This window comes from Microcaecilia unicolor, chromosome 7 (assembly GCF_901765095.1).
Source record: "Microcaecilia unicolor chromosome 7, aMicUni1.1, whole genome shotgun sequence".
Lineage (NCBI taxonomy): Eukaryota > Metazoa > Chordata > Amphibia > Gymnophiona > Siphonopidae > Microcaecilia > Microcaecilia unicolor.
The window spans coordinates 289,975,143-289,995,300 of NC_044037.1; the positions used below are offsets into that span (position 1 = coordinate 289,975,143).

The 20,158-nt window shown below is 45.2% G+C and overlaps 1 protein-coding gene across 1 annotated transcript; it reads left to right on the forward strand.

The window, feature by feature from the left end:
• The first annotated feature begins 7,636 nt into the window (after positions 1-7,636).
• LOC115475145 (fibrinogen-like protein 1-like protein) lies at positions 7,637-17,539 on the forward strand. Its single transcript, XM_030210885.1, has 2 exons — positions 7,637-7,808; positions 16,890-17,539. The coding sequence occupies exons 1-2, from the start codon at positions 7,637-7,639 to the stop codon at positions 17,537-17,539; spliced, it is 822 nt and encodes a 273-aa protein (XP_030066745.1).
• The last annotated feature ends 2,619 nt before the right edge of the window (positions 17,540-20,158 follow it).

The following is a 20,158-nucleotide window of genomic DNA, read 5'->3' on the forward strand; positions in this document are numbered from 1 at the left end:
CCAGGTGAGGAACGTAACACATGGTCAATCCTAAGTGGTTTACAAGTTGAACACACAGAAAATCATAAATCAGTAAAATATACATGTCTTGAGAAACTTCTTTCGAAATGGTAAAAAGCTGTTAACATATCTAAGTCGTTCCACATTTTTGCTGCTATATAGGAAAAAGAAGATTGATAGATGCTCGTATATCTAACCCCCTTAATTGTTGGGAAATGTAAAATGAGAAAATCTCTCATTTTTTGAAATAATACCACAAATCGGAAGAGCTACCAATGAGAACATATATTGAGAGGCGGTTCCATATAGCATTTTGAAAACCGTAATACAAGCCTTAAAATTTACCCTAGTCTGAATGGGGAGCCAGTGGGCCTTCACCAATAAAGGAGTTGCTCTGTCAAACTTACCAGCTGAGCAGTGCGTTTTTTTCTAACGTAAAAGGTGCCGGTACTCAAATGCCAGGCCATCCTTCAGGGGTGAGGTGATCACCGAGGGACCCACCCCACAATGATCAGGCCCCCAGCAACCAGTCACAGAATCTATGGCAAGGCAGAATTGATGTGTAGGGCCTGAGCTCTTTCACATAAACTTGGGGACCATGGGTCAATTTTAGTAGACAATGAAAAAAGGTGCTGGTACTCAGTACCCCCAAGTACCCCCACAAAAAAAGCCCTGCAGCTGAGTATATCAACCTAACTGGAAAAACCAAATATGAAAGCGCAAAACCCCTAAGAGAGAAACTTCACTGGCTCCCACTTAAGGAACGCATTGCGTTCAAGATTTGCACGATTGTACACAAAATCATTCACACAGACGCCCTTATCTACATGCTAAACCTCATGGACCTACCTCCCAGAAACGCCACAAGAACATCCCGCAAATGTCTCAATTTGCACTACCCCAGCTGTAAAGGACTAAAATACAAGCTGATGCATGCCACCACCTTCACTTACACGAGCACGCAGCTATGGAATGCATTACCTACAGACTTGAAATCAATTGACGATATAAATAACTTTCGCAAATCTCTTCAACAAAGAGAACCCATAGCTCACTAATCCACTTTACCAACCCATCAGCCATGAAAGTCCACCTTCTATACTCACCCGCCTAACCACTTCCTTCTTTCTTCCCTTACTCAATCTCTGCACATTACTAAATGTATCTGATATCCTGGAATGTTAATGTCATAACAAAGTTATGTAAGCCACATTGAGCCTGCAAATAGGTGGGAAAATGTGGGATACAAATGCAATAAATAAATAAATAAATATTCTGCGATGTTTGTAGATTCTTTAAGAGTAGACTTGTGCATATAGCAAGTTGCAATAGTCCAACTGGATCATTATCAGAGACTGGACCAACAACTTAAACTGATCACATTCAAAACAATGTCTTACTCTTTTTAAGCTACACAATGCTAAAAGAAACTATTTTTCTAAGCTGATTAAATCCTCATCTGACACTAGTAAACAACTTTTCTCTACCTTTTTTTCTAAATTTAGTCTTCGCGATTCACACAGGCACTCCGGGGCCTTCCCAGTCTGCCACGTCCGGCCCTCTCTGATGGAACTTCCTGTTGTGAGGGCCGGATGCGGCAGAGGGAAGTCCCTGCAGTGCCTGTGTGAATCGCGGACAGCCCAACAATGTAAACCGCAAGCACCGCAGCGGCGGCTGAAGAAGAAGAAGCGGGAAGCGGCAGATGCTGGACCTGCGGGAGGAGAATGTAGGGAGCGATGCGCCACGGCAATCCTGAGAGTTCACTGCAGCGCACCAGGGAACCACTGTTTTTTATTTTATTTTTATTACATTTGTACCCCACGCTTTCCCACTCATGGCAGGCTCAATGCGGCTTACATATTATATACAGGTATTTATTTGTACCTGGGGCAATGGAGGGTTAAGTGACTTGCCCAGAGTCACAAGGAGCTGCCTGTGCCTGCAGTGGGAATTGAACCCAGTTCCCCAGGACCAAAGTCCACCACTCTAACCACTAGGCCACTCCTCCACAATCAGACTTTTAAAATATCTATGACAAATGATCTGTATGCTTCATATTCCTTGTTGTGCGGAGTACCATGGGGGTTGATCCTCTCATCCCTTTTAACTTTTTTGTCAGTCTTTTGGCACTTTTGATACAAACTTTTGACCTGAGTGCCTATTATTATACAGACAATATCCCAGTGTGCGGCAGCAGCCAAAAAAACAAACAAACAGGATGCTAGGAATTATGAAAGGGATGCAAAATAAGACCAATAATGTTATAATGCTTCTGTATCGCTCCATGGTGCAACCTCACCTTGAGTACTGTGTTCAATTCTGGTCGCCATATCTCAAAACAGATAAAGCAAAATTAGAAAAGAAGAGCGACCAAAATGATAAAGGGGATGGAACTTCTCCCATATAAGGAAAAGGCTAAAGAGGTTAGGACTCTTCAGCATGGAAAAGAGATGGCTGAGGGGGGATATGATTGAGCTCTATAAAATCCTGAGTTGTGTAGAATGGGTAGAAGTGAACTGATTTTTCACTCTTTCAAAAAGTACAAAGACCAGGGGACGCTCATTGAAATTACATGAAACTAATTTTAAAGCAAATAGGAGGAAATATGTTTTCACTCAAAAAACAGACGCGCGTTTTTTGGCGCGCGCAGAATCATTTTTCAGCGTGCCTGTAAAAAATGCCTTTTTAAAATTTTTGCCGAAAATGGACGAACGGCAAAATGAAAAATTGCTGCGCGTCCATTTTGGGTCTGAGACCTTACCGCCAGCCATTGACCTAGCGGTAAGGACTCACGCAGTAACCGGGGTGGTAATGGTCTATGCATGTAAAATGCCGATTACCGCCTGCGCGCCAGAACTTTCCAGGGCACGTAGCCGACGCGCGTCAAAAATGAAACTACCGCAAGGGCCACGCGGCATCCGGCCGGTAACTCAAAATTGACGCGCTTTGGGCGCACGTCATTTTGGACGAGGCAATGGAGGGCTCTTTTGAGCAGGGACTGTCTCTCTCTCTCTTCATGTTTGACTGTACAGCGCTGCGTAAATCTGGTAGCGCTTTAGAAATGTTGAATAGTAGTAGTAGTACATAAGTACATAAGTAGTGCCATACTGGGAAAGACCAAAGGTCCATCTAGCCCAGCATCCTGTCACCGACAGTGGCCAATCCAGGTCAAGGGCACCTGGCACGCTCCCCAAACGTAAAAACATTCCAGACAAGTTATACCTAAAAATGAGGAATTTTTCCAGTCCATTTAATAGCGGTCTATGGACTTGTCCTTTAGGAATCTATCTAACCCCTTTTTAAACTCCGTCAAGCTAACCGCCCGTACCACGTTCTCCGGCAATGAATTCCAGAGTCTAATTACACGTTGGGTGAAGAAAAATTTTCTCCGATTCGTTTTAAATTTACCACACTGTAGCTTCAACTCATGCCCTCTAGTCCTAGTATTTTTGGATAGCGTGAACAGTCGCTTCACATCCACCCGATCCATTCCACTCATTATTTTATACACTTCTATCATATCTCCCCTCAGCCGTCTCTTCTCCAAGCTGAAAAGCCCTAGCCTTCTCAGCCTCTCTTCATAGGAAAGTCGTCCCATCCCCACTATCATTTTCGTCGCCCTTCGCTGTACCTTTTCCAATTCTACTATATCTTTTTTGAGATACGGAGACCAGTACTGAACACAATACTCCAGGTGCGGTCGCACCATGGAGCGATACAACGGCATTATAACATCCGCACACCTGGACTCCATACCCTTCTTAATAACACCCAACATTCTATTCGCTTTCCTAGCCGCAGCAGCACACTGAGCAGAAGGTTTCAGCGTATCATCGACGACGACACCCAGATCCCTTTCTTGATCCGTAACTCCTAACGCGGAACCTTGCAAGACGTAGCTATAATTCGGGTTCCTCTTACCCACATGCATCACTTTGCACTTGTCAACATTGAACTTCATCTGCCACTTGCACGCCCATTCTCCCAGTCTCGCAAGGTCCTCCTGTAATCGTTCACATTCCTCCTGCGACTTGACGACCCTGAATAATTTTGTGTCATCGGCGAATTTAATTACCTCACTAGTTATTCCCATCTCTAGGTCATTTATAAATACATTAAAAAGCAACGGACCCAGCACAGACCCCTGCGGGACCCCACTAACTACCCTCCTCCACTGAGAATACTGGCCACGCAATCCTACTCTCTGCTTCCTATCTTTCAACCAGTTCTTAATCCATAATAATACCCTACCTCCGATTCCATGACTCTGCAATTTCTTCAGGAGTCTTTCGTGCGGCACTTTGTCAAACGCCTTCTGAAAATCCAGATATACAATATCAACCGGCTCCCCATTGTCCACATGTTTGCTTACCCCCTCAAAAAAATGCATTAGATTGGTGAGGCAAGACTTCCCTTCACTAAATCCGTGCTGACTTTGTCTCATCAGTCCATGTTTTTGTATATGCTCTGCAATTTTATTCTTAATAATAGCCTCCACCATCTTGCCCGGCACCGACGTCAGACTCACCGGTCTATAATTTCCCGGATCTCCTCTGGAACCTTTCTTAAAAATCGGAGTAACATTGGCTACCCTCCAGTCTTCCGGTATTACACTCGATTTTAGGGACAGATTGCATATTTCTAACAGTAGCTCCGCAAGTTCATTTTTTAGTTCTATTAATACTCTGGGATGAATACCATCAGGTCCCGGTGATTTACTACTCTTCAGCTTGCTGAACTGACCCATTACATCCTCCAAGGTTACAGAGAATTTGTTTAGTTTCTCCGACTCCCCCGCTTCAAATATTCTTTCCGGCACCGGTGTCCCCCCCAAATCCTCCTCGGTGAAGACCGAAGCAAAGAATTCATTTAATTTCTCCGCTACGGCTTTGTCCTCCTTGATCGCCCCTTTAACACCATTTTCGTCCAGCGGCCCAACCGACTCTTTGGCCGGTTTCCTGCTTTTAATGTATCTAAAAAAGTTTTTACTATGTATTTTTGCTTCCAACGCTAATTTCTTCTCAAAGTCCTTTTTTGCCCTCCTTATCTCCGCTTTGCATTTGGCTTGGCATTCCTTATGATCTATCCTGTTACTTTCAGTTGGTTCTCTTCTCCACTTTCTGAAGTGGTTTCTGTAGTAGTTACATGACTTGCCCAGGGCCACAAGGAGCTGCAGTGAGAATCAAACCTGGTTCCCTGGCTTCTCAGCCCATTGCATCAACCATTTAGTCTGTTCCTCCACTCCATGCAAAAAAGAATCACTACCTTTTGAAAAGTATTAATCCACAAACGAACCTTTTCTGGAGGTGCGAAGGCGGTAGAACGAGAGGACATGAAATGAGATTGAAGGGAGGCAGACTCAAGAAAAATGTCAGGAAGCATTTTTTCACAGAGAGAGTAGTGGATGCTTGGAAAATTTGTTTATTAATGGAAACGGAAAACCAGATACATAAAAGCTAAAAGGTACATAAATACCCCTCAATCCCCTATTTACAAAGACAGACCAAACCCCCTACCCCCCCCAACACAGTCAAATAAATTCAAACAAATTCAAGGTGGCTTCAATCGCACATGTTTCCACCATTTGCAAAATGTACCCCTCCCTACTTCTACCCGCTCCCAACGTGCCACTTCCCACACAGCTCCAACAATATCCCAGCTAACCCGTTCTACTGACCTGAACTCCTGGCGCAGGCCAACAATATCCCAGCTAACCCGTTCTACTGACCTGAACTCCTGGCGCAGGGAGACTCCGCACCGTGCCATCCAAAGATAGAAACGGACAATGACCGAGAGCAAGAACTCCGTCCCTGGGTCCAAGCCCCCCGACCCCTGCCCCCGCCCATACACCCAATCCGCATAAGAGTAGGTGCAAAAGCTGGGGATATGATGGAACATCTTGCAAAGGATGTAAAAAGAACTGAAGCGGTGCACAGAAAAGCTACGAGAATGGTAAGGGATTTGCGTTACAAGACGTATGAGGAGAGACTTGATGACCTGAACATGTATACTCTGGAAGAAAGGAGAAACAGGGGTGATGTGATACAGACGTTCAAATATTTGAAAAGTATTAATCCGCAAACGAACCTTTTCCGGAGGTGCGAAGGCGGTAGAACGAGAGGACATGAAATGAGATTGAAGGGGGGCAGACTCAAGAAAAATGTCAGGAAGTATTTTTTCACGGAGAGAGTAGTGGATGCTTGGAATGCCCTCCCGCGGGAGGTGGTGGAAATGAAAACGGTAACAGAATTCAAACACGCGTGGGATAAACATAAAGGAATCCTGTTCAGAAGGAATGGATCCTAAGGAGCTTAGCCGAGATTGGGTGGCAGAGCTGGTGGCGGGAGGCGGGGATAGTGCTGGGCCGACTTATACGGTCTGTGCCAGAGCCGGTGGTGGGAGGCGGGGCTGGTGGTTGGGAGGCGGAGATAGTGCTGGGCAGACTTATACGGTCTGTGCCCTGAAGAGGACAGGTACAAATCAAAGTAGGGTATACACAAAAAGTAGCAAATATGAGTTTGTCTTGTTGGGCAGACTGGATGGACCATGCAGGTCTTTTTCTGCCGTCATTTACTATGTTACTATGTTACCTAGCATCTGTTTTGCCTCCACGTATGATGCTTTAATTACAGCAGCATATGCCTTTCTCAGACTTCTTGTATTACGAGAAATAGATAAGGTATAAGGAAAGCAAGTCAAATACTGTTGTCTTAATTACCTCAGATACATTTTTCATTTTTATAGTGGTTTCACATATTTGATTTTATACTTCAGATAAGAAAAATGTACAGTAAATATTCAGAGACAGCATGTCACAGCTGTCAGGGTATCCTCACAAGTTAATAAATGATCAGCTATTTCGCTACCTAGGGAGAACCTGCAGTATAAAAGCCAGAAAAAAAAATCTATAATCCCAAACCCATTAATTCCTCCCACAGGACTATAGCTCCTAAAGTAAGTTTGTCACTACAAGTTACAACTGAATGTTCCTAAATCCCGTTGTTAACGCAGCACTGGCGTCCCTGAAGAAGAATTTTGAAACAGGGATTTCTGTTGGACGTCTGGAACAGTCAGTGAAATAGCGACAAAATCTGAATGAAGATAAGTTCGCTCCTTTCTGCTCCCTTATATTCTTGTGCTTTTTTTGTGTCGTGTATGAACGCTCTTTATTATACATTTTTGGATTTAGCTTTTTTAGTCAATGGATTTAGGGATTTTTGTGTATACGGACGCCTATTGAATGTTTTCACACTCCTGGTGTAACATTATTAAAAAGAACATTTTAGAAATAAAATAAGATTCAGATATATTAAAATAAATTAAGGGTTAGAAATATAGGGAGTATCTATGATGTACAGAGCTTTCAAGTGAGCTGTTTTGCGGTTGAACTCGTTGAAATTTAAGCTCGGCTGTTGGGTCAGCCTTTACTGATCTCCTTTCTGTTCCCCTTTCTAACAAAGTGTTACAGGATTGTGCATTTCTCTAGGTATCTGATATACCTTTTTTTTTTTTCGAGATTGACTAGTTTTGATTTTGGATGTTTTTTTGTCTCTCCCTTGGGGTTTTTTTTGTAGTTGGTAGTCCTAAATTAACAACCCAACAGTAACACAGGTACAATGTCTTTCAGGTTTCCAAGATGTCCTCCAGGAAGGCATGGTTAGCTGGTACCTTTTTCCTACTGTGTGTGTCCACTTCAGTCACACAAGACAGCAAGGCTCTTGAAGGCATTTTGGCTGATGTAGCCAACATACAACGGGTAAAGGATGTGACTAAAATTCTCAATCTGAATGACATTTTTGCAAGAAAAGGTAAGAAATCTATTTATTAAAGCAATTATATGGCTCTTCTGGTTGGCTTCTTCAAGGCCAATATGGTGTATAGTCAAATCATTTCATTAAAAACATACTTATTGTCCAATATTAGTTAGAAATAATACATCTGACTACATTCTCTCTCTTTTAAAAACCAGAAATTATTTAACAATACATATACTTAAGTCTCTAATTCAAATCCCACAAGTGGAGTGGAGGAGTGGCCTAGTGGTTAGGGTGGTGGACATTGGTCCTGAAGAACTGAGTTCAATTCCCACTTCAGGCACAGGCAGCTCCTTGTGACTCTGGGCAAGTCACTTAACCCTCCATTGCCCCATGTAAGCCACATTGAGCGGGGTACAAATGTAACAAAAAAAAAGTAATCCCAGTTTTCACTCCTTTTAAAGTAATAATTTGAGGAAATATTTCTGAGGAAAACTTTAGGAGTCATACCCGGAACTCTGGGAAAAACAATAATCTCGATATTAATCATCTATAATAATATTCATTTTATTATTCAAAGTTTCTGTGTACACCTATTTTTAACACACGCTAAAAACGCTGGCACGACAAAGAAAAAGACCCCCTTAACAAGCTCTTGTACCCGAGTCTATTTCACACTCATTCAACTATATGGGAATTTGAACCTGCAAATTCCAAAGTTACACGGCTTGCTGATACAGGTAGACGCTTCGCAGGGCAAGGCTTGGTTCTGCGCTTTTTCCTATCACTTGCTTTCTTCTCATAGGTTGTATATCAGAAAGAAAACATTAATCTTTGCTTTATTATCTATGGGGTCTTTTTACTAAGCTGCAGGAAAAAGGGGCCCGTGGGGGGGGGGGGGTCATTTTACTCATATGCCAGGTCCCTTTTTACCTCAGCAGGTAAAAAGCCCCTCCAAAAATGGCCATGCGGCACCATAACTCTTACTGCACGGCCATGCAGCGGGGAGCACTTACCGCTACCCACTGAGGTGGCGGTAAGGGCTCCTGCGGTAATCTGGCGGTAACGGTGCAGCCTGCGGCGATGCCCGATTACCGCCTGGTGCTAGAAATTTTTTTTTATGGCACACCGGAAATGGTGCATGTTCAAGCCAGAACTACCGATGGCGGCCATGTTGGGCTAGTTCCGATTTAGCATGCCGTAAGCCCGCGTTGGGCTTACCGCCGCTTTGTTAAAAGGGCCCCTATGTTTTTTTTCTTATGAAGAATTGAGAATTTTCAATGTAATCTTTTTTATATTGTTGGAACTCAATGGATTCAAAAGCCTTTACCCTATGTTGGAGAGGGGTAGAGATTGGAAGGGGCTTCTTGCTCTCCTTCCTAGCATCGTGCCCCAAGTTGACACAGGTGGTCCTTTTGCTGGTTGAGGTTTGGAGGAGGAAAAGTCCTTCACCGCTGAACCCCTGATACTAAGGTCATCAAAGGCCAAGTAACAGGGGGAGTGTTCTTCCTCCATCCTAGACATCTAGAGAGGCATTTTTGATATGACATCTGAGTCCAACTTTGGACGTTTTGCTTAAAACATCCAAAATTCAAGTGAGAATATAGTTATTTTCAAAACTGAAAAACGTCTATCTTTTTTTTTTCTTTTGAAAATGGTTATTTGCTAGATGCGTTTATCTTTTTGGTCCATTAAAAAAAAAAAAAAGTCCAGGTGAAAAACGCACAAAATCAAGCCATTGGGATGTAGGAGGAACCAGCATTGTTAGTAGAGTGGGCACACAAACATCTCAGCAGAGCAGTGAAGCACCCTAGGGAGCACTGCAGTGGACTTCACATAAAAGCTCCAAATTACACATCTTACCGTTATCCCCTTATAGTGTATGGTGAACCCTCCAAAACTCAACAAAAATCTACTGTACCCAACTGTACACTACTATAATAGCCCTTATGGCTACAGGTGTCAACTATATGTGGGTACTGTAGGTTTTTGGTGGGTTTTGGATAGCTCACACTTTCCACCACAAGTGTAACAGTTAAGGTGGATTATGGGACCTATACGTCTAGCTCCATCTATACCTGTATTCAAATCTATGCTGAAAACCCACCTTTTCACTGCTGCTTTTGGCTCCTAGCCACAATTGCCCTCCCCTTGTCCTTTCCTCCCTTCTCACCCATTACTTCCCTCACCCGTAACTGTCTTGTCTGTCTGTATTATTTAGATTGTAAGCTCTTTTGAGCAGGGACTGTCTCTTTGTATCAGGTGTTCAGCGCTGCTTGCGTCTGGTAGCGCTATACAAATGCTAATCAATATATATAAAAGGCGAGTGTCGTACTCACTCGCAAATGCGCAGTAGAGACCTTCTCTGCCCTGCCCCCGCGTCAATACGTGATGACGGGGGCGGAACAGAGAGGGTCTGTAGTGCGCATTTGCGAGGGAGGGACACCGCCGTCGCTAACGCTCCCCCCACCCGAAGTCGCCGCCACCGCCACCCACCCTCCACCCGGTCAAGCCCTCGCTCCGCTACTGAAACAGCAAGGGTCCGGGAACGCAGCACTGAGCTCTGCTGAGCTGCCGTCGGCCTTCCTTCTTCTTCTCTGCCTGTGTCCCGCCCTCGACGACGTTACGTCACACGAGGGCGGGACAGGCAGAGAAGAAGAAGGAAGGCCAACGTCGGCTGCTCAGCAGAGCTCAGTGCTGCGTTCCCGGACCTTCGCTGTTTCAATAGCGGAGGGGCCCAGCCGGGTGGAAGGTGGGTGGCGACGGCTCTGGGGGGGGGGGGGGGGCAGCGGCGAACTCGGTGGCGCGGGGGGGGGCCTTTCAACCCCCCCTTCCTATAATAGCCCATTTTTACGGGCTCAAAGGCTAGTAATAATAATAATGGGCCCGGGTCCCCTTCTATGCATTGCACTGCACCAACCACTAGGCTACTCCAGGCACCTGCTTGATAATAGGACTGGCTATAACACCTGAAGCTGTCATAGAGGCTGGTATGTACTGTTTCTTTTACATTTTGGGGGGGCTGAGAGGGGGTCAGTGACCACTAGGGGAGCAAGGGGAGCATTCCTTTATTCCTCCAGTGGTCATCTGGTCATTTAGGGCACTTTGATTGTGGCTTATTCGTTCTAAAAACAGGTCTAGCTCAAAACATGTTAGTTTTAGACCTGGACATTTTTTTTGTTTGTTCCATTATGGCTGAAAAACGTCCAAGCCTTAGGAATGCTCAAATTCCGCCCTTAACATGCCCCCAACACGCCCCCTTGACATTTGGATGCACTGTGGATAAACAGCATAGAAACATGTCTAAAAAAATAGGTTTCAAAAATACTGAGTTGGCCATTTTTGTGAGAAAAACGTACATCCTGCAAGAAACTGCTAAAAAGGCATTACAGGCTGTAGCTCTGTGTTATTTGTGTTGATGTGTCCTAAATCATTTTCCTAATGTCAAATATATGTCGTGATCAAAAGTGTGTATTGTTTGTGCGTGCTGTGCTCTGTGTAGCGGTGGAAATGGCACAAACAGCTGCTGTTCTGTGGCAGGGGCGTAGCCAAACCAGAGGCGTATCTGGACTCCGGCGGTAGGGGGGCCAGAGCCAGAGGGAGGGGGCACATTTTAGCCTCCCCCCCCCGCCGCCATTGCCAGACCCCCCCGCCACCGACTCTCTCCACCCCCCCTCCCGCCGCCAACCCTCCCCCTCTGCCGTCGCTTACCTTTGCTGGTGGGGGACCCCAAGCCCCCGCCAGCTGAGGTCCTATCTTCCGTTGCAGCAGGCTGCAAGTTGCAAAGCTTCCTGTTCTTCTGAATCTGACGTCCTGCGCGTCAGACTCAGTTTCAAATTCAGAGTCTGACGTCCTGCACGTTGTACGTGCAGGACGTCAGACTCAGAAGACCAGGAAGCTTTGCAACTTGCAGCCTGCTGCAACGGAAGATAGGACCTCGGCTGGCGGGGCTTGGGGTCCCCCGCCAGCAAAGATCGGCGACGGGTTGGCGGCGGTAGGGGGGTCCAGGCCAAAATATGTGGGGGCCCAGGCCCCTGTGGCCCCACACAGATACGCCCCTGAGCCAGACAGTCAATTTTGGGTGGGCCTGTCCAAGGTGGGTGGACATGGAATTCATGCCCTCCCCCCGTCCCTAGCCCCCCTCTGCTCTGCTCTTCATCCCTCCCTCCACCTGCAAGCCCACAATATTAAATACCTGAGCAGGAGGGGATCTACAAACCCCGCCAGCTGGAGATTTCCTCCTGCTCAAACAGTCAGCGCTCTTCCAAACAAGCCAGCAGCACTCTCCTTGAGTTGATGCCACGGCCAGCAGGCTGTGTGTGCGTGAAAACTAAGCATGTGAAGAGGGGCTGGTGTTGGTTTCAGCTCGAGGCAAGTGCTGCCAGCTGCCGTTTGAAAGAGCACTGGCTGCCTGAGAAGGAGGAAATCTTCAGCTGACGGGGTTTGAAGACCGCTACAAGCCATAGCAAGAGTGTACCATTTTGGGTGGGCCAGAGTCCAAATAGGGTGGGCCCTGGCCCACCCATGGCTACGCCACTGTTCTGCTTAACTGAGATGGGACAAGAGGCACTGAAACCCTGCTGATTCTAAGCAAGGGCTATCCCGAAAAAAAGGGGTGGGGGAGAGTTTCTATCCAACATTTTTCCCCCCTCTAAATAATGGGTTTTGCTTCCTGCAGTAAAGATAGGCTCGTCAATTAGAACTAGACAGAGTTTGGAAGAACAGAAATAGGACTATGATATTTGGGTTACGGTACAGTGATGACTGAATAACAAGCTGCTCATTTTCAAAGCACGTAGATACCTCAAAATGCCCCAAAATATCTGCCTGCCAAAAAAGTCCAAATAATAATTTTGGAAAGGCAGAAAAAAAAAATAAATATCCAGCACTGCAGTGGGGGCAGGTAAGAAGCATGTTTTGGGGAGGGCGGGACGTCCAACAGCAATAACTGAACGGGAAGAAATGTCCAAGTCTTAGATTTAGGACATCCTACGTTAGACCTGTTTCAATCACGTACAGGCTAAAAAAAATGTGTTTTGATAGAGCAGCTGATCACTGCAGGGATCCTCCATAATTTCCCCGGTGGTTACTGTCCCCCTCCCTCTCCCCTAAAAGTGAAACTAGAAAGGAATACCAGGCTCCAGGACAGCCTCAGGTATTACAGGCATTCTGACAAAAGCAGAAAGCAAGTGTGAGAAACAGCCCAGTGGTTAGTACAGTGGACTTGAAACCATGGGCTCCTGGTACAAATCCCACTTTAATTCAATTTTGTTTTGAAATTGTGAGCCCTCCAGGGATAGAAAAATGCCTACTGCACTTTAATATATAAGACATCTGGAAGCCTGAAGGATATTGAAGTGGTGGTGTACATTCAAGTACAGTACATATTTTTCTGTTCCTGGAGGGCTCACAATTTCAAAATAAAAGAGTTCAAGTGGAATTCAAACCAGGGTCCCTTGCTTTAAAGTCCACTGCACCAGTGGCGTAGCTGTGTGGGGCCATGGGGGCCTGGACCCCCCAAATTTCCTCTAGACCCCTGGTTTTGCTGACGGGGGTCCCCAACCCCCGCCAGCTGACAGGGCTGCCGAGAGACTGGGCCGGGCCCGGGTCAAGGCCGCCCCGCCTCCACCCCCCCGCTACTGCCTCCCCCCTTCGCTCTCCCTGCCACTGCCGCCCCCCCGTCGCTCCCCCTGCCGCTGCAGTCCGCGGTCTCACCTGCCTGCCTCCTCGGCTCTGGGCCCTCTTCATTCAAAGCAGCAGTCGCAGATCTCGTCTCTTCTGGCCTTCCTTCCCTGTGTCCCGCCCTCGTCTGATGTAACTTCTGGTTTCCGCGAGGGCGGGATACAGGGAGGGAAGGGCAGAAGAGAAGCGATCTGCAACTGCCGCTTTGAATGCAGGGGGCCCGGAACCGAGGAGGCAGGCAGGTGAGACTGGGGACTGCAGCGCCGGTGGCCTGACCCCGGCGCCAGGCCGCCCTTGGAGGCCCAGGCCCGGGGAATTTTGCCCCCCAGCCCCCCTCTCGGCGGCCCAGCCAGCTGAAGCATTGTCCAGCACTAGTCTTCTGCACTGCCACATTGCCTGCCCTGCTCTGTCTTCCCCTTACGTCCGGCACGCTCCTTTTAGTGAAACTGAGCATGCTCTATTTCACTAAAAGGAGTGTGCAGGATGTGAGGAGGGGAAGACAGAGCAGGGCGGCACCGGAGACCGGTGCTGGACAACACTTCAGTTGCGGGGGCTGGGGACCCCCACCAGCAAAGGTATTTGCTGCGGCAGCGGGTGGGGAGCAGCAGGGGGGTCAACAGTGAGGCGGCAGACCAGAATGTGCCCCCCCCCACCTCAGGCTCTGGTCCCTTCCCACAGCGACATCTGGCTACGCCCTTGCACTGCACTACCACTAAGCTACCCCTCTGCTCTGCATGGATTTCTGTATGGCCACTTTTCTTTTTCAAAATGATGCCAGAAAGACATCCCTGTCCCTAGATTTTTGCTGTTTAAAAGTTGGATGTTTCATTTTTGAAAGTGGCTATTCATTGTGGACGTTTCAAGCATAAAAGTCCATCTCACAGCCATTTTTGAACAGATAATCTGGAAGCTTTTCTTGTTTGAAAATGGATGAGATAGACATTTTTTGGATGTAATGAGCAGGATGTTTCAATTTTGACTGTTATTAGTACAGTACTCAGTCTATCTTCCTGTCTCTGAAGGATGAAATGACTGGGGTAATCTAAAGCAATATTCACTGTTGTACCGACCCTTTTTTTTTAAAGCCCCATGTTGGTACCAAACTGATTACTGTAACCCATGAAAATAAGACTAGGACACTCATTTTCAAAAGAGAAAAAGGTCTCAAAAGTGGCAGATGGACCGTATTTTTCACAAAAACATGTGTCACGATTCTCAAAATTCATTTTTGAGACTTTTTCTCTGCAGTTGGTCTAAATTGCAAGATGGCATGTTGGGGCATGTTTCGGGTGGGATTTGGGCAGGCCAAGAATTTGGACGTTTCTCAGTGATAATGGAACAAGGTAAAAATGTCTAGGGTAAAAGTTGGGATCTAAGACATGTTTCAAATCACAACTAAGTCCCAAAAAGATGACCACTGGAGGGATTAATAGGGGGGAGTCTAGGCAGAGGTTTAGGAAGATAAGGGCTCCTTTTACTAAGCCATGGTAAAAAGTGGCTTGTGATAGTGTAGGTGCGGGTTTTGGGCGCACGCAGAAATATTTTTCAGCGCATGTACCAAAAATACCTTTTTTAAATTTTGGCTGAAAATGGACGTGCGGCAAAATCAAAATTGCCGCACATCCATTTTGGGTGTTTGACTTTACCGCCAGCCATAGACCTAGCGGTAAGGAATCTGCATGGTAAGGACCTGCGCACGTCCGCTAAGCACATTTGAAAATTAAAAACATTTTCCAGACGTGTGTAGCAGACGCGCCAAAAATGAAATTACCGCAAGAGGCACGTGGTAGTCGGGTGGTAAGTTCATTTTGGCGCACATTGGACGTGCGTAGAGCCTAACGCGGCTTAGTAAAAGGGGCCCTGAATTTCCTCCTAGCTCCTACTTCTAATCTTTCTCCTTTTGTCTTGTCAGCTGCACTTTGCTTGTTTCTGCTTCAGATTGCTGACTGCTGAATTAAGCACGAGAAAATAACGAACATTGCTGCTGAAGCTGACAACCGGTTGTGTGAAAGATTTTCTTGGGTAAGCCCTTCACTCAGGAGGAAATGTTATCCCCCATACTGAGTGTCCGGGAGGACTCACCATCCCTTCTGGGACACCACCCCTTTAATCCGCCAGTGACAGTACATACTAGGCTAAATGAGTTTCAGATGTCATGGCCACTTCTATTACAGCAGCAAGCTGGTCCAAGGAGTAGGCTAGTGGTCAGTGCAGTGGACTGTAGAGAAAGGGACCCAGGCCCATAACCCACTCTAACTAGTACACTTATGGTGGAAATTGTGAGCCCTCCAAAACCCACCAAAAACCTAGTGTACCCACATATAGGTGACACCTGCAGCCATTAGGGCTATTATAGTGGAGTACAGTTGGGTACACTAGGTTGTGGTGCGTTTTGGAGGTCTCACAATACAATAAAAGAGAGCGACAGTGAGATGTGTACCTGGGAGATTTTAGGTGAAGTCCACTAGGGTGCTCCACAGCTCTGCTGGGATGTCTGTGTGGCAAGTTTACCAAGAATGCTGGCTCCTCCTACATCCCAGTGGCTTGATTTTGTGCATTATTTTCACATGGACTTTTTTTTTTTTAATGGTACCTAGAGAAAGATGCACTGAGCATGAAAACATCTAGAAAATAGCGATTTTCGACCCAAAAAGTTACACATTTTTCTGGTTAGCAAAACGTCTCAAATTGGACTTAGATGTCATACTGAAAATGCCCCTCCACGACTCATAAAGAGTGACTTAGGAAGAGACAGGTTTCAAAACAGAATGAGTGACTACTGCAACAGACACAAATGTGAAAGAAATAAAAGGAGTTGAAAGTTATAAAATAAATGAGATTAATGAGGAGCCCCCTAAGAGGAAGCAGAAATCTGTTAAGGAATCACAGCTAAAAATGCAGTGCAAACTTTGGGCCCCTTTTACTAAGTCGCGTGTCTACGCGCGCCCAACGTGAGCCAAAATGAACTTACCGCCTGACTACCAAATTACTCTTGTGGTAATTTCATTTTTGGCGCGCGTCCGCTATGCGTGTCTGAAATATATATTTTTTATTTGCGGATGCGCGCCAAGTGGCATCTGACGCGGGTACATCGTTACCGCGCAGATTCTTTGGCTGGTGGTAAGGTCAGACATCCAAAATTTTGATTTTGCCGCACGTCCATTTTCGGAAAAAAGGCATTTTTGGTACGTGCGCTGAAAAATATTTCTGCGTGCGCTCAAAACCCACAAGCCACTTTTTACCGCGGCTTAGTAAAAGGACCCCTTTGCTGCTTTGGTGCTCTTTCTAATTTCATGGTAATTTTCCGGATATTGAGTGGCCCTCACATAGAAATACCAGCTGCACCTTTAAGTAACTCACCTTAATTTTGGATTTGGAACGAAGTTTGATACTGCTGTAAAAACACAAGGCTACATGACCCACCATGAAACCAGATCTCTTGTTTTATCCCAGTCTTTTACACCAAGGACTGTGAAGAGCTTTATCAGTTAGGTCACACGGAAAGCGGCCTTTACGTCATCCGCCCAGAAGACTCTCCGAAGCTGGTGGTGCAATGCTATTTCCATGATTGCGGCGGGTGGACGGTAATTCAAAGGAACAGCTTCAACACTGAGATCGCATGGAACGCAAAGTGGACGATCTACAAGTACGGGTTTGGCAACATTGAGTCAGATCACTGGCTCGGCAACCACTACATCTATCTCCTGACAAAACAGAAGTGGAACAAAATGAGGATCGTTTTAACCGATGCCGGTAACAACACCAAGTATGCGGAGTATGACAGCTTTCTACTGGACGATGAACAACATGGCTATCGGTTAAGGTTGGGGGCGTATCAGGGTGAAGCAGGAGACTCTCTTTCATCAGACTCCTTACAGAACGAACACGATAACATGCAATTTTCCACCGAGGATGGCGACCACGACAGATCAAGTGACAGAAACTGTGCAGATCTCCATGGAGGTGGCTGGTGGTTCGATTCTTGCTATGACGCACAGTTAAATCGTCAAAATGGGATCCATTGGGCCACCCTATGTAATCACAATTGTAGAAACTCACTCATGCTGATAAAACCTATTCACATGTACTGCCACAGGGTTTAGAAATAGCGTCTTTATTAACTGAGATTTAGTAATCGATGTGTATCGATTAAAAATAACTAACTGATCTGCTAAGAGCTAGAGTTTTCTTTGTGTTAGCAAAATTGTTTCTTATATTTTAAAAAGGTCACATTTCCATTCTAATTCTTACAAAATCTATTTCCACTCTGTAAGATACATGGATTAACTCTGCAAGTGGCATTTACCTAATGAACCAGAAACAACTTCTTTGCTGCGTGCAGTGAAATAAATTCATTTTGCAAACACAAAATGTCTCTTTCTAATCATTTATCGAGGCTCAAGTCTCTTTGTAAAGCTCTAATGTATGGCCTGTCCTAATTTACAAGCCATAAGTAGATTGAAGTGGGGAAAGAGTGCTGGTCTTCCTTATTTTTGGGTGGTCATGTTGGGAAAAGACCTTCAAAAGTGAGAACAAAGACCATCATCAGACAAAGCAGTTTGTACCCTAGGCATTCAGGAGGTCCTTCAATGAAGGGACTCTTAAACGATGAAGCCAGCTCAGATACTCAGGCACATTCAGAGTACTAAAATGAAGTCTGCTCCACTTCACTCTTCTTTCCTCTTTAGCCAACCTCCCCTCAAACCCATTCAACTCAGTTTCAATCCTACTTGCCTCCATCATCCTCTCCCCACCCCCAGTTTCCTTCCAGAGGATTGATGGTGGTGCTGCCTATGAACAGTTTTCTACCAGCACTTTGTGGTTCAATGAACTTGAGTCACATGGAGCTCAAACATCTGTGCTGTTTGCACTTCCTTACGAGAATCGTGCCACCATATAAGAGCCGTGCTGTTTTCCTCTGACACTGAGTAGCGGTTCTGGAGAAACTGAGAATGTATTGGAGAAAGAGTCAGGAAACCAGCACTGGCTCTCAGGGTTCACAACAAACATTGCTTGAGGGCAGATTTGATACATACATCCAAATATCTTCCGCGCTTTGATACTGTTCCAGAAGACATAATTTTCTATGGAATGAGAAACCGAAAGACAATGGGTCACCATATGATGCTGAAGAGAGGGAAACATCAAAGGAAATGTGAGAAAAAAATACTGATCACTGAGATGGTGTTGGCCAACCTTTGAACTGTCTTGCAGCTGAGGTTTCAGAAGGCCAAAAAATGCCAAAATTCAAGCGTGCAGAACTACAGACTGGGTAGATTAAGTTGTCCTTAGCTGCCAACATCTTCTGTGTGATTCTAAATAGTTTCTCTCATTTAATTCATAGTGTCCTTCCCAGCACAGGAAAGGTCTATGCAGTAAAATGGCATTCAGAATGGGTGATGATAGATGTCTAGCACAAATCTCTTAATCAAAACTTCATATACATCTTTAATTGCTTCTACTCAAGCATCACTTATTACTTCAAACTAATGAGGACCTTCAGAGGTGGACTTCCTTGAGAGAAGTTTCTCTCATAAATGGGAAGTAGGCGTTATACCCAGTTCTTCATTGGTCCAAGTTCTTAAACTTGGTATAAAAGATACTACAAATAACAAAAGTTTAAGAACTTGGACCAATGAAGAACTGGGTATAATGCCTACTTCCCATTCATGAGAGAAACGTCTCTCAAGTAAGTCCACCTCTGAAGGTCCTCATTAGTTTGAAGTAATAAGTGATGCTTGAGTAGAAACAACTACAGATGTATATGAAGTTTTGACTGATAAATTTAGAACTGTAGTATTAGAGGATATATAGCTGAATACTAGCTTGAGTTTGGATACTAACCCAAATCTCTTAACATGTGGTACAAGCAACAGCTTTCCTACCAGTGTACCGATACCCAAGTGTGTTAGTGCCCCAAAACTATCAAGTTTAACACACATGCACTCTTATTACATAGGCCTATTCTCCCGTGTTCGCACGCCCCAGACAAGCCACAACACCAAGAAGCATCCTCTAAGACACCATATCTTGCAGCCTCTATCCCATCAAACAGTATTTCTGAAAACCATTCCAGGAACACCAATGCTGGGCTGGTAGTAGCAGAATCATACTGCATTGCTAGGTGGCGTCAAATCATCACTGAAAGAAGAGACACAAGGCAAGATAAGACTACTTTTGTCAGTTTGGCAGGGAGAAGATATCAAGAGGTGAGCTTAGAGCAGAGTTATTTTTTTCAGGGACAAGGAGGTGTTTTGCATGTACAGGGTATTTTCAGTCAGGAGATATCAACAAGGAAAGGAGGTATTAGCAGATTACTAAAGCCTAAGAAAGGAGATAAATTTTATGCATTAAAACTAAATGTTACATTTAGTTCTTGGCACCAAGGTTTTTGTAGATGCCACTTAACACAATAATTTGCTCTAAAAAATAAGGAGGAAAAGACCTCATCAAGACCAAGTTCAATAATATCGGGGCTCCAATCAACTATAGCCACCTTACAATGTGATCGGTCAAAACATCATCATCGGTCTAGAAAAACCACCCCAAAAAATTGTTAGGTAGATCCTGCAAACATCAAGACTTTAATATTCAGTCATAATGTCTACCAAACAAAAGAACATTAAAAAAAATCAAGAAATAATTGAAAATAACGCTTAGCTTAGGGTGCACAGCTGAATAACTTCGCCATAGGTGGGTTTGTCTGTTCCACAGGATCAAAC

Coding starts and splice junctions, on each gene's coding strand:
- LOC115475145 (XM_030210885.1), top strand. CDS start 7,637: ATGTCCTCCAGGAAGGCATGGTTAGCTGGTACCTTTTTCCTACTGTGT. Junction 7,809..16,889: donor TGACATTTTTGCAAGAAAAG/GTAAGAAATCTA, acceptor GTTTTATCCCAG/TCTTTTACACCAAGGACTGT.